We start from the raw sequence: 15,004 nt of genomic DNA on the forward strand, positions 1-15,004 counted from the left end.
GGGGCTAGACACTGGGAACAGTTTCCTCACCCCCCCACCCCACTCTTCTTTGAAACAGTGCCATGGGATCTTTTTTATCCACCTTAGAGACCAGATAGGAACTCGGTTTAACGTCTCATATGAAATCAGCATGATTGTGTTACACATCACTAACACCCCATGAACTAAAATTCTTCTGCAATTTTCTTTTTCTTTTCCAAGGCCACACAAAATAATCTGGCATGGGTCCAGTGAAAGGGGAGGCCGAGTGACAACAAACTACTGCGGGGCATGGCGGACAACAGACATGACGCTCACTGGAAATGCATCCCCACTTGTGAGGGGAAAGCTCCTGGATCAGCACTCGTATAACTGTGCAAATAACTTCATCGTGCTTTGCATTGAGAACAGCTACTTCCATGACCACAGGAGGAGAAAATAAGAGCCTGCACATGAAAAGTTTGGAATTATAGCGCGTCTACAATCTCATCATAAAACCAGTTAAGGGTTGCATTCTGTTAGATTCTATATATATGTTAATGTGGGGACAATGTAAATACCGCTTTCTAACAGGATTGTCAATTTGCAGAAAGTTAGCAGAAATGGAAGCCAAAGATGACATACCTCAAAAATCTGCATGGGCTGTTTTTTTTTTAATATAAAAAACAAACTGTATTTGTTCTAAAGAACTGCTCTCATGCAGTTCCTCAATCACGTTTTTTGGTATTTTGGTGCTTGTGAAAATTTAAATGAGACTGCTGTTAAGATGATCGTATTTAGAAGCACATTTGATTTACCTTGAGCATGTTACAAAGCAAGGCCTAGTTGGAACAATGGGGTAACATGCCTGTTTGTACCTACCCACTGCCGAGCCTTGCCCACCAGTGGTGTTTATTAGGTGATCAAGATTTTCTGCCCATTGGCGAATGCACTGCAATCATGTTTCATTGGGAATGCTCGTCTTTGAATCCAAGCTCTGCAATGAAGGATACTTTTACTTTAGCAAAGAATCAAGACTTTTTTGTGTGATTTGTACATCAGTATGTTTCAAAAAATGCAGTGCGCAAACTTTTTTTTAACACAATGTACAATGTAAATCCATGCATTCTTACTACTAAACCCCGCATAATGATATCGTAGTAAAGTATCTTAATGCACAATTAACAGTGCTGTTTTTCCTTAACTGGGATCTTTTTAACACCTTTCTTGGAATATTTCTGAGAACAGTATTACTCAGCAGTAACAACCCTGGTATTTATTGCTTCTGCCCATCAATACTGCCAAGATGTGAGCAGGCAGCGGACAGCTTCACCTGCCAGCTGTGGGTATCAAGTCACCAGCAATTTATCTACCTTGGCTTTCTGGATATCATGTGGCTTGCAGAAGGACTTTTCTACTAGTAGCCCACCTATGCAAAAAGCTGACCCGTCCAGTTGCTTAATTGGTTTTGATACGATGCAGTTTTCCTGCAGCTCAGTAGATTTAAACGTTCTCCCTATTTTAATAAAACAAATGTGATAGGATATTAGTAACAATTTCACAGCAAATTCATGTTTAAATAGTTCAAACCTTAGAGCTTTTCAGCACACTCACTTCCATCGCAGATTTAATCAATTCACACTGAAGATTCAGTCCATTTACCATACAGATTGAATCCACCGACATTGAAACATTAGTCCATTTACAATACAGGATTAGCCCATTAAAGTACACATTAGTCAAGTAACAATGTACATGTTGCCCATGGACAGTACAGATTTCATCCAAGTTTATTTCATTCACAATGCAGAATGAGCTCTTTTACACTTCACATTTAGTCCATGTACACTGCAGATTTAGTCAATGGAATCCAACTACTAGATCAGTAAAGTAATGTTTGCAACTTTTTAATATATGAATCAATTGTCTGAATCAGAATGTATTGAAATGAAGGATGTTTCACACGCTGAATAAACTTAATACATTTTTTGTATGTCTCTTTCCTGTCTCTTTATTGAAATATGATTTTGATGTATGATGGGATGCTGGAGAGTAGGGAAGGAGTTTCCTGTGCTTGGTATGTAATTGGTTTATACCAACCTGGCATTGTCAAAACATTTCAGGATGAATGCTTTCAATGAGTTGCCACATTTTTGTTTGAGTCCTGTTGCAACAGTCAGTATTAGCACAGAATATCATAATGTAAGATCTTTACACAGATGATTCTATTTACTTTAGTTTTGTAACAAACTAAACAAGTTACTGACCCTGGCACTTGGTTTCCCCAGCTCAGCTGCTGGCAGTCGGATGGTGCCAGTGCGGAAATCAGAAAGTTGTTCTGGACTTTCCATGTTGGTAAATGGCCGTCTCACCGAGGGAGGAGGAGACCCAAGAAGCTGGTTGCTCAGGGACATTGGAGGATTATCCTAGGCCAGTATCAACATTGGGTTATCCAAGTGTGGGTAATCGGGAATCTAGCTGTGGATTTTACACAGTCTTATGTCTGGTTAGTTAATCAAAATGATCTACTTGATTCATGGAGGCAATGCTGCTCATGATCTCAGAAGGTGAGCTCCATGACAAATGAGCCTAGATGATCCATCCCAGATAAGATCTCTTATATGTGAGGAGAGAGTTTGGGACTTGCAAGAGAAGCTATGCAAGTAGGCATAACCATCAAGGATTAAATTTAATACAGACAGATAGAAAACAAGCACCCAGGAAAGAACATCATGGATATCACATTGACTTTGAGAGATTTTAGTATTAATCACCTCATTGTTCAATTGTCTAGAAATGCAGACATCTTTGGGCGGGTGAGCGTGGGGAGGTGTGGCGGGGGTAGGTTTTTGTAGGGAGTACATGGCAAATTCTCTGCACCTGAATGATGAGGTCTTCATGTAGGGCTTCTTTGTAATGAAACTGGCACAATGCAAAGAGGAACCAAAATCAGACCTCCACTGTCACATGGCACACATTTTTGGAAAAATGTCTAAGTGTGGTAGCGAGCGGGAATTGCCGTGAGTCTCTCGGCGCTCGGCCCAGCGAGTCTGACAATGCAATTCAATGTTAATTGGTCCACTCTGTGGTGTTCTTTGTGTTGCTTATACTCCGGATGGATTTGCAGTGTACACAAAGACCACAAAAAACTAAGTCAAATAAACAAAGCTAAATTTATTACACTACTTAATATACAGGTTCGAACAATTTTCCTAAAGCAAGCAATATTCTAACTAAACTACAATCTACACTATACTAACACTTGTCTCATGCACACTATCATGCTCACCCGCCCAAAGATGTCTGCATTGTACTTTGCTCTGTTCCTTGTCTCTCTAACCTACTCTCGCCTTCTCTACATTCTCTCCCAGAAGCCTGAGAGGCATTCCTTTTTATGGGTCTGCTCTCCAACTCCATCTACTGGTCGATTATGATATTACATTAACCCTTTATGTACTAGACATTCAACATAATGTCACATTCCATTTTCTTTGAACATGTTTGAAACATTTTCAAACATTTCATACATACATGTATGGGAATATGTATCTGGCATTTACAATGTCATTTGAGTGAGCATAATATCACAATTACGGAGTAGCTGGTTATTTCTTTACAAATTCAGACAATTAGGCTTCTTTTTTATCCTTGTGGATCTTATTATGCACACTGGGTATTATTTGAACTGTCCTTTGTTCGTGTGTCATGGTAGACAAAAATGCTGTTGGAAATTCAACATTACAAAACATTGAGTCCGGTTGTGTTGGAGCTAGGTCTGGAATCTGGGGCAAAATTCTCCCCCAACGGCGCGATGTCCGCCGACTGGCGCCAAAAACGGCGCCAATCAGACGGGCATCGCGCCGGCCCAAAGGTGCGGAATGCTCCGCATCTTTGGGGGCCGAGCCCCAACATTGAGGGGCTAGGCCGGCGCCGGAGGGATTTCCGCCCCACCAGCTGGCGGAAATGGCGTTTGTTGCCCCGCCAGCTGGCAGAAATGGCATTCCAGCTGGCGCGGAAATGCGTCGCATGCGCGGGAGCGTCAGCGGGCGCTGACAGTTTCCCGCGCATGCGCAGTGGGGCGAGTCTCTTCCGCCTCCGCCATGGTGGAGGCCGTGGCGGAGGCGGAAGGGAAAGAGTGCCCCCACGGCACAGGCCCGCCCACGGATCGGTGGGCCCCGATCGCGGGCCAGGCCATCGTGGGGGCACCCCCGGGGTCAGATCGCCCGCGCCCCCCCCAGGACCCCGGAGCCCGCCCACGCCGCCTGGTCCCGCCGGGAAATACCAGCTTTGATTTACGCCGGCGGGACCAGGCGGCGTGGGCGGGCGATCTGACCCCGGGGGTGCCCCCACGGTGGATTTACGGACAGGCAATTTCTGGGCGGGACATCGGCCCATCCGGGCCGGAGAATTGAGCGGGGGGTCCCGCCAACCGGCGCGGCCCGATTCCTGCCCCCGCCCAATCTCCGGTACCGGAGACTTCGGCGAGGGCGGGTTTCACGGCAGCCAACGGCCATTCTCCGACCCGGCGGGTGGTTGGAGAATGACGCCCCTGAACTGGATTCTTGATTTTGAGTAAAGCTCTTCGATTCCTTCTGTACATCACTCCAGCTTTTGTTTGAACAACGTATGAACGTGGTGCAACTACATTCATAACCTTTGCAGTTTCCGGCCATCCACCATTTGGATCTAGTATCCGAACGATATCTCCTTGTTTAAGTGGCAGCATGGTAGCACAGTGGGTAGCACTGTTGCTTCTCAGCTCCAGGGTCCCAGGTTCGATTCCCGGCTTGGGTCATGTCTATGTGGAGTCTGTACGTTCTCCCCGTGTCTGAAAGGGTTTCCTCCGGGTGCTCCGGTTTCCTCCCACAGTCCCGAAAGATGTGCTGTTAGGTAATTTAGACATTCTGAATTAGTACATCCTGTAGATTGTACACAATGCAGACATGGTGAGCTGGTGATGGAGGAAGTAGATGTTAAAGGTGGCGGATGGGATGTCTTGTCCTCAATGGTGTTGACCTTCTTGATCAGCAATATGCTAACCTACTGGAGTGATTTTCCAATCTGCACTTCTAGCCAAATAAAGTTCAGTGTCAGGAGAGCCACGTCATAAACTGGCAAGCTTTGATACCTGAGCCATAATAGCAATTACAATAATCACTGTCCTTTTCACATTATAGAGGATATCTCCCCTGAACTGGTAACGGAAAATCTATTCATTATTGTTTAGGCAAAGGATGGGTGGATCTATTAGATGACATTTCAGAGGTTTCAAAAAACATGCAAATATCAGAATGTTTCTGGACTAAAAATCCAAAAAGCATGAGTGGAAATTCCACCATGACAGTTTGAGAATTTAATGTTTAGCACAGGGCTAAATCGCTGGCTTTGAAAGCAGGCCAGCAGCACGGTTCAATTCCCGTAACAGCCTCCCCGAACAGGCGCCGGAATGTGGCGACCAGGGGCTTTTCACAGTAACTTCATTTGAAGCCTACTTGTGACAATAAGCGATTTTCATTTCAAATTCAATTTGAAAGCAAATCTGATATCGGTAAAAGAAAAAGTGACCATGAAGTCACCTGAGGCCTGTTTAGGGGCACACAGGTACACATTGTATTCTTCTCTTTGAAGTTTAAGTGAGTCATCCTAAAGTCTGTATAAAAGACAGACAGAAAGCGCACTTAGTAAGCGTTGCGCAGGTCAAAGAGACACAGCCTGAGTGAGTGAGACACAGACAGAGTGAGAATATGAAACTTGGTAATTTGGTGCAGTGAGGTAATTCGGTGAAGAGTGAGAGAAGGTGCTTTTTCCCTACTGTTTTGTTCTCTCTCTTTCTTCTGGCCTGTAACTTTTAATCAGCAGGGAGAGAACCTGAGAACATCTGAGATCCTCAGAAGGTAAGTAAGTGATCTTTACTCATTTTTACTTTTATTACCTTTTCAAATTGTGTGTGTGTGGGGGGGGGGACTGAAGTGACATCACAGAAAAGCTGCGACATGAGTGGCTGGTTGGGAATCTACACTAAATTAAAAAAATTAAGCATTGGTAACTAATTAAACATAATTATTTAATTATAATTTAGAGGGGTATCTAAGCCAGAGATCGGAGAGTACTATATTTAGCTTTCACATTTATAGTAGAAATCTAGTGCTAGGAAACAGATAGTTAACAGTAACTTAAAAAATTTTTTTAAAACTTTTAACTTTAATTTACTAATTAATTGACGCAATGTCAGTTAGAGGGGTGCAGTGCTCTGACTGCGAGATGTGGCAGGTCCGGGAGGCTTCCAGCGTCCCGGATGGCTTCATCTGCAGAAAATGCACCCAACTGGAGCTCCTCGCAGACTGCATGGTTCGGTTAGAGCAGCAATTGGATGCACTTAGGAACATGCAGGTGGCGGAAAGCGTCATAGATCGCAGTTATATAAATGTGGTCACACCCAAGGTGCAGGCAGAGAAATGGGTGACCACCAGAAAGGGCAGGCAGTCAGTGCAGGAATCCCCTGTGGTTGTCCCACTCTCGAACAGGTATATCCCTTTGGATACTGTCGGGGGGGATAGCCTATCAGGGGAAAACAGCAGCAGCCAGAGCAGTGGCACCACGGCTGGCTCTGATGTTCAGAAAGGAGGGTCAAAGTGCAGAAATAGGGGACTCTATAGTCAGGGGCACAGAGACTCCAGGATGGTATGTTGCCTCCCTGGTGCCAGGGTCCAGGATGTCTCCAAATGGGTAGAGGGCATCCTGAAGGGGGGTGGGGGCAAACAGGCAGAGGTCGTTGTACATATTGGTACTAACGACATAGGCAGGAAGGGGCATGAGGTCCTGCAGCAGGAGTTCAAGGAGCAAGGCAGAAAGTTAAAAGACAGGACCTCTAGGGTTGTAATCTCGGGATTACTCCCTGTGCCACGTGCCAGTGAGGCTAGAAATAGGAAGATAGAGCAGCTAAATACGTGGTGTAGGAGGGAGGGTTTCCGTTATCTGGACCACTGGGAGCTCTTCCAGGGCAGGTGTGACCTATATATGAAGGATGGGTTGCATCTAAACTGGATAGGCATAAATTTCCTGGCCGCGAGGTTTGCTAGTCTCACACGGGAGGGTTTAAACTAGTATGGCAGGGGGGTGGGCACGGGAGCAATAGGTCAGAAGGTCATTGAGGGAGAACAAGGGAATCGGGACAGTGTGGCTCTGAGGCAGAGCAGACAGGGAGAAGTTGCTGAACACAGCGGGTCTGGTGGTCTGAAGTGCATGTTTTAATGCAAGAAGTATTACGGGTAAGGCAGATGAACTTAGAGCTTGGATTAGTACTTGGAACTATGATGTTGTTGCCATTACAGAGACCTGGTTGAGGGAAGGGCAGGATTGGCAGCTAAACGTTCCAGGATTTAGATGTTTCAGATGGGATAGAGGGGGATGTAAAAGGGGTGGCGGAGTTGCGCTACTGGTTAGGGAGGATATCACAGCTGTACTATGGGAGGACACCTCAGAGGGCAGTGAGGCTATATAGAATCATAGAAGTTTACAGCATGGAAACAGGCCCTTCGGCCCAACCAGTCCATGCCGCCCAGTTTTTACCATTAAGCTAGTCCCAGTTGCCCGCACTTGGCCCATAACCCTCTATACCCATCTTACCCATGTAACTATCTAAATGCTTTTTAAAAGACACAATTGTACCTGCCTCTACTATTACCTCTGGCAGCACATTCCAGACACTCGCTACCCTCTGAGTGAAGAAATTGACCCTCTGGGCCCTTCTGAATCTCTCCCCTCTCACCTTAAACCTATGCCCTCGAGTTTTAGACTCCCCTGCCTTTGGGAAAAGATGTTGACTATCTACCTTATCTATGCCCCTCGTTATTTTATAGACCTCTATAAGATCACCCCTAAGCCTCCTACGCTCCAGGGAAAAAAGTCCCAGTCTATCCAGCCTCTCCTTATAACTCAAACCATCAAGTCCCGGTAACATCCTAGTAAATCTTTTCTGCACTCTTTCTAGTTTAATAATATCCTTTCTATAATAGGGTGACCAGAACTGCACACAGTATTCCAAGTGTGGCCGTACCAATGTCTTGTACAACTTCAACAAGACGTCCCAACTCCTGTATTCAATGTTCTGACCAATGAAACCAAGCATGCCGAATGCCTTCTTCACCACCCTGTCCACCTGCGACTCCACCTTCAAGGAGCTATGAACCTGTACTCCTAGATCTCTTTGTTCTATAACTCTCCCCAACGCCATACCATTAACTGAGCAGGTCCTGGCCTGATTCGATCTGCCAAAATGCATCACCTCACATTTATCTAAATTAAACTCCATCTGCCATTCGTCGGCCCACTGGCCTAATTGATGGGTAGAGATCAGGAATAAGAAGGGTCTAGTCACAATGTTAGGGGTTTACTTCAGGCCTCCCAACAGCCAGCGGGAGGTAGCGGAGCAGATAGGTAGACAGATTTTGGAAAAGAGTAAAAACAACAGAGTTGTGGTGATGGGAGACTTCAACTTCCCCAATATTGACTGGGACTCACTTAGTGCCAGGGGCTTAGACGGGGCAGAGTTTGTAAGGAGCATCCAGGAGGGCTTTTTAAAACAATATGTAGACAGTCCAACTAGGGAAGGGGCGGTACTGGACCTGGTATTGGGGAATGAACCCGGCCAGGTGGTAGAGGTTTCAGTAGGGGAGCATTTCGGGAACAGTGACCACAATTCAGTAAGTTTTAAAGTGCTGGTGGACAAGGATAAGAGTGGTCCTAGGGTGAATGTGCTAAATTGGGGGAAGGCTAATTATAACAATATTAGGCGGGAACTGAAGAACCTAGATTGGGGGTGGATGTTTGAGGGCAAATCAACATCTGACATGTGGGAGGCTTTAAAGTGTCAGTTGAAAGGAATTCAGGACCGGCATGTTCCTGTGAGGAAGAAGGATAAATAAGGCAATTTTCGGCAACCTTGGATAACGAGAGATATTGTAGGCCTCATCAAAAAGAAAAAGGAGGCATTTGTCAGGGCTAAAAGGCTGGGAACAGACGAAGCCTGTGTGGAATATAAGGAAAGTAGGAAGGAACTTAAGCAAGGAGTCAGGAAGGCCAGAAGGGATCACGAAAAGTCATTGGCAAATAGGGTTAAGGAAAATCTCAAGGCTTTTTACACGTACACAAAAAGCAAGAGGGTAGCCAGGGAAAGGATTGGCCCACTGACGGATAGGCAAGGGAATCTATGTGTGGAGCCAGAGGAAATGGGCGAGGTACTAAATGAATACTTTGCATCAGTATTCACCAAAGAGAAGGAATTGGTAGATGTTGAGTCTGGAGAAGGGGGTGTAGATAGCCTGGGTCACATTGAGATCCAAAAAGACGAGGTGTTGGGCATCTTAAAAAATATTAAGGTAGATAAGTCCCAGGACCTGATGGGATCTGCCCCAGAATACTGAAGGAGGGTGGAGAGGAAATTGCTGAGGCCTTGACAGAAATCTTTGGATCCTCCCTCTCTTCAGGTGATGTCCATGGTCGGAACGAGCTTGGAGGGCCGAAGGGCCTGTTCCTGTGCTGTACATTTCTTTTTTCTTTGTTCTTTGTTTGACTGGAGAATAGCCAAAGTTGTTCCTCTGTTTAAGAAGGGTAGCAAGGATAATCCAGGGAACTACAGGCCGGTGAGCCTTATTTTAGTGGTAGGGAAATTACTGGAGAGAATTCTTCGAGACAGGATCTACTCCCATTTGGAAGCAAATGGATGTATTAGTGAGAGGCAGCATGGTTTTGTGAAGGGGAGGTCGTGTCTCACTAACTTGATAGAGTTTTTCGAGGCGGTCACAAAGATGATTGATGCAGGTAGGGCAGTGGATGTTGTCTATATGTTGTCAAAGGCCTTCAGTAAGGCCTTTGACAAGGTCCCTCATGGTAGACTAGTACAAAAGGTGAAGTCACACGGGATCAGGGGTGAGCTGGCAAGGTGGATACAGAACTGGCTAGGTCATAGAAGGCAGAGAGTAGCAATGGAAGGATGCTTTTCTAATTGGAGGGCTGTGACCAGTGGTGTTCCGCAGGGATCAGTGCTGGGACCTTTGCTGTTTGTAGTATGTTTTGGAGGAAAATGTAACTGGTCTGATTAGTAAGTTTGCAGGCGACACAAAGGTTAGTGGAATTGCGGATAGCGATGAGGACTGTCAGAGGATACAGCAGGATTTAGATTGTTTGGAGACTTGGGCGGAGAGATGGCAGATGGAGTTTAATCCGGACAAATGTGAGGTAATGCATTTTGGAAGGTCTGATGCAGGTCGGGAATATACAGTGAATGGTATATACAGTCAAGAGTATTGAAAGTCAGAGAGATCTAGGTGTACAGGTCCACAGGTCACTGAAAGGGGCAACACAGGTGGAGAAGGTAGTCAAGAAGGCATACGGCATGCTTGCCTTCATTGGCCAGGGCATTGAGTATAAGAATTGGCAAGTCATGTTGCAGCTGTATAGAACCTTAGTTAGGCCACACTTGGAGTATAGTGTTCAATTCTGGTCGCCACACTACCAGAAGGATGTGGAGGCTTTATAGAGGGTGCAGAAGAGATTTACCAGAATGTTGCCTGGTACGGAGGGCATTAGCTACGAGGAGCGATTGAATAAACTCGGTTTGTTCTCACTGGAACGACGGAGGTTGAGGGGCGACCTGATAGAGGTCTACAAAATTATGAGGGGCATAGACAGAGTGGATAGTCAGAGGCTTTTCCCCAGGGTAGAGGGGTCAATTACTAGGGGGCATAGGTTTAAGGTGAGAGGGGCAAGGTTTAGAGTAGATGTATGAGGCAAGTTTTTTACACAGAGGGTAGTGGGTGCCTGGAACTCGCTACCGGAGGAGGTGGTGGAAGCAGGGACGATAGTAACATTTAAGGGGCATCTTGACAAATACATGAATAGGATGGTAATAGAGGGATACAGACCCAGGAAGTGTAGAAGATTGTAGTTTAGTCGGACAGCATCGTCGGCACGGGCTTGGAGGGCCGAAGGGCCTGTTCCTGTGCTGTACATTTCTTTGTTCTTTGTTGAAACTGTTGGATTGTCATAAAATCAGTGAACGAGTTCATCATTTGCAGACGATACTAAGCTGGGTGCCAGTGTGCTGTGAGGAAGATGCAAAGGAGGCTGCAGGGTGTCGTGGACAGGCTTGTGAGTGGGCAAATACTTGGCAAATCAATGTAATGTGGGTAAATGTTAAGTTACCCACTTTGGTGGCAAAAACAGGAAGGCAGATTATTATCTGAATGGTGGCAGATTAGGAAAAGAGGAAGTGCAACGAGACCGATGTGTCATGGTGGTTGGCATGCAGGTACAGCAGGTTCATAGCGAGAGGATTTTAGTATAGGAGTAGAGATGTCATGCTGCAGTTATACAGGGCCTTGGTGAGGCCACACCTTCAGTATTGTGTGCAGTTTTGGGCTCCTAGTTTAAGAAAGGACAATCTTGCTATTGAGGGTGTCCAGCGAATGTTCACCAGACCAATTCCCAGGATGGCAGGACAGACGTATGAAGAAAGACTGGATCGACTGGGTTTGTACTCACTGGAGCTTAGAAGAATGAGAGGGAATCTCATAGAAACATATAAAATCCTGATGGGACTGGACAGGCTGGATGCAGAAAGAATGTTCCCGATGATGGGGACATCGAGAACTAGGGGTCACAGCCTCAGAATAAGGGATAAGCCATTCAGGACCGAGATGAGGAAGAACTTCTCTCAGAGAGTTGTGAACTTGTGGAATTCTCCACCACAGAAAGCTTTTGGGACCAGTTTGTTTGATTATATTCAAGAGGGATCTGGACATGGCCCTTGCGGCTAAAGAGATCAAGGGGTAAGGAGAGAAAGCGGGAGTGGGATGGTGTGTTGCATGATCAGCCACGATCATATTGAATGGAGGTGCAGGCTTGAAGGGCTGAATGGCCTACTCCACCTATTTTCTATGTTTCTATCAATATCGTTTGGGAAAATAAATCTGCTTTTCCTTGTCCGATATGGCCTTTTCGAGACTCAGTTCTAAATCAACATGTTTGGCTATCAACTACCTCTGAAATGGCCTAGAAGCAGCTCGAATGCATCAAATCTACACACCTGCTCATTCTCAGGGCAACTAGGGATCAGCAACAAATTTTGGCTTTGCCAGTGACACCTCAGGATTAATTGAAAAGAAAATATCCTGGTGTCATTGTGAGCTCAGTGTGGGATTCATGTCTATTGGCGGATGTATGAAACAAAAAAGATGGGATGACAAAAGCTCTTGGAGCAGAAAAGGGCTTGGTATTGTCGAAATTTATGACATGCAAAGGATGGTTTGACACACGAGAGGAGCCTCCAGAAGATGATGTAATTCAAGGAGAGAGAAAATCTAAATAATCTAATGGTGAAGGAGAGGTTGAGTACAGCACAGAATTTAAGCAAAGAATGGAAGCAGAGTTCACTTGAACCAAATTGGTGTCCAAGATCATTTTCAGAGAGTTAGAGAAGTGACTACTGATCTCTGATGAATAAGGACATAAATAAAGGTATGTTGAGGCATGAGACGTGTAAAGAGTTTCAGGCAAGAGAGCAAACCGACAACAGCCAGTAAATACCATGATCTGTTTGAAGCAGCTAAAAGAGAGATTATCTTTCATGTTCTGGTTTCTTTTAACTTGACAAACTGATAAAAAGAGCAACTCCAACCTAAATTTCATTTTTATGCACCACAGCATTCCGGGTGAGGTGGTAAAATTTAAACTGAGGGAACATCATGAAATTGTACAGATAGGACAAAATATTAAACGTACCCAGAGAACAACATTAGGATTGCAAATGCACTCTTGGGGGACAAAAAACACACATTGTCAGGTCAATTATCTGGCCCTTCTTTTTTTTAACAAACAATTTTATTGAGGTATTTTTTGGCATTGTAAACAGTTACAGATAACAGAAATGTGCAAACATCAATATAAAACCAATACTTCAATCAAACCATACTGCACATGCCCGCTCCTCTCCCCTAGACACTACCTGTCTATCTATCCCTCCTACTCTACTCTAATCTCCCCCCTCCCCCCTCTTGCTCCCCCCCCCCTGCTGACGTTCACTCTCCCGCGAAGAAGTCGATGAATGGTTGCCACCTTCGGGCGAACCCCAGTACAGATCCCCTCAAGGCGAACTTAATTTTTTCCATACCCAGAAAACTTGACATGTCCGAAAGCCATAGTTCGGTCTTCGGGGGTTTTGAGTCCCTCCATGCCAGCCGTATCCGCCGCCGGGCTATTAGGGAAGCAAAGGCCAGAACAACTGCCTCTTTCTCCCCCTGGACTCCCGGGTCTTCCGAAACCCTGAAAATGGCCACCCCTGGACTCATCACCACCCTTGTTTTCAGCACCCGGGACATGACCCCGCAAATCCCACCCAGTACCCCCTAAGCTTAGGACATGCCCAAAACATGTGAACATGGTTCGCTGGTCCTCCCACGCATCTAGCGCACTTGTCCTCTACCCCAAAGAATTTGCTCATCCGAGCTACCGTCATGTGGGCCCAGTGAACGACCTTAAATTGAATCAGGCCGAGCCTGGCACATGTTGCGGTTGAGTTTACCCTACTCAGGGCTTCTGCCCACAGCCCGTCCTCCATCACCCCGCCAAACCCCTCCTCCCATTTGAGTTTCAGTTCCTCCGTCTGGGACTCTACCGCCTTCATGAGCACCTTTTAGATATCGGAGACTCTACCCTCCTTCTCCTCTAGAGACTATTCTGTCCTGGATCCCTATTGGCGGGAGGCGTGGGAAGGATGGGACCTGTCTGTGTACAAAGTCCCGCATCTGTAAGTACCTAAAGTAATTTCCCCTTTCCAGCCCAGCTTTCTCCTCCAACGCCCTCAAACTCGCCCCAACCCGCCGCTATGTTCGAAACCCTCCATCCATGTTCCCGGGGGCGAATCGATGGTTATCACATATTGGAGCCCAGACAGACGCACCCACCCCCCACCCCCACACGCCTCCTCCACTGGCCCCATATCCGCAGGGCCACCCCCACTACCGGGCTGGGCTGGTGGAGTAGCTGGCCGGCGACAGCGGTAGGGGTGCCGTGACCAGGGCTGCCAAACTGGTGCCCCTGCACGAAGCCGCCTTCACTCGCTCCCAGATAGACCCCGTACCCACCATCACTTCCTTATCATGGCTATGTTAGCCGCCCAGTAGTAATTGACCAGACTCGGCAATGCCAGTCCCCCCTCTCTGCGGCTCCTTTCAAGCATCACCTTCCTCACCCGCGGGGATTTTCCCGCCCAGACAAAGCTCATGATAATTTTGCCAGTCCTTTTGAAGAAGGACCGTGGGATAAAGATCGGGAGGCACTGGAAGATGAACAGAAATCTAGGGAGGATTGTCATCTTTACAGTCTGCACCCTCCCCGCCAGTGACAGCGGGAGTGCATCCCATCTCCGAAACTCCCTCTTCATTTGTTCCACCACCCTAGTCAAATTTAATTTATGCAACCGGCCCCAGTCTCGTGCCACCTGTATCCCCAAGTACCGGGAACTTTCCTCCACCAGCCTAAATGGCAGCTCCTTCAGTCTATTCTCCTGGCCCCTTGCCTGCAGCACAAACATCTCACTCTCGGCCATATTTAATTTGTACCCTGAAAACCGGCCGAACTTCCTCAATGTTTCCAGTTTATTTTCCATCTCGGCCAGTGGGTCCAACACGTACAGGAGCAGGTTGTCCGCATAGAGAGAGACCCTATGTTCCACCCCCACCCCCCCCCCCCCCACCCTAGTCATTCCCTTCCACCCCTTTGCAGCTCTCAACGCCATCGCCAACGGCTCTATGGCCAGCGCAAACAGCAACGGGGAGAGTGGGCACCCCTGCCTGGTCCCGCGGTGTAGTCTGAAATAATCTGACATTATCCTGTTCGTCCTAACGCTAGCTTTTGGGGCCTGGTACAATAGTTTGACCCAATTAACCAGTCCCTCCCCAAACCCAAACCGTCCAAGCACCTCCCACAAATAGCCCACTGCACCCAGTCGAAGGCCTTCTCAGCGTCCATTGCCACCACTACCTCCAGC

The 15,004-nt window shown here is 46.6% G+C and overlaps 1 protein-coding gene across 1 annotated transcript in view; it reads left to right on the plus strand.

The window, feature by feature from the left end:
* LOC140385324 (collagen alpha-1(XV) chain-like) overlaps positions 1–1,951 on the plus strand; it is a 531,657-nt gene extending 529,706 nt beyond the window's left edge. The window contains 1 exon segment of the mRNA XM_072467384.1: positions 202–1,951. Coding sequence (XP_072323485.1) covers positions 202–421 — 220 coding nt within the window. The 3' untranslated portion in view covers positions 422–1,951.
* The last annotated feature ends 13,053 nt before the right edge of the window (positions 1,952–15,004 follow it).

Source organism: Scyliorhinus torazame, chromosome 11, assembly GCF_047496885.1.
Source record: "Scyliorhinus torazame isolate Kashiwa2021f chromosome 11, sScyTor2.1, whole genome shotgun sequence".
NCBI lineage: Eukaryota > Metazoa > Chordata > Chondrichthyes > Carcharhiniformes > Scyliorhinidae > Scyliorhinus > Scyliorhinus torazame.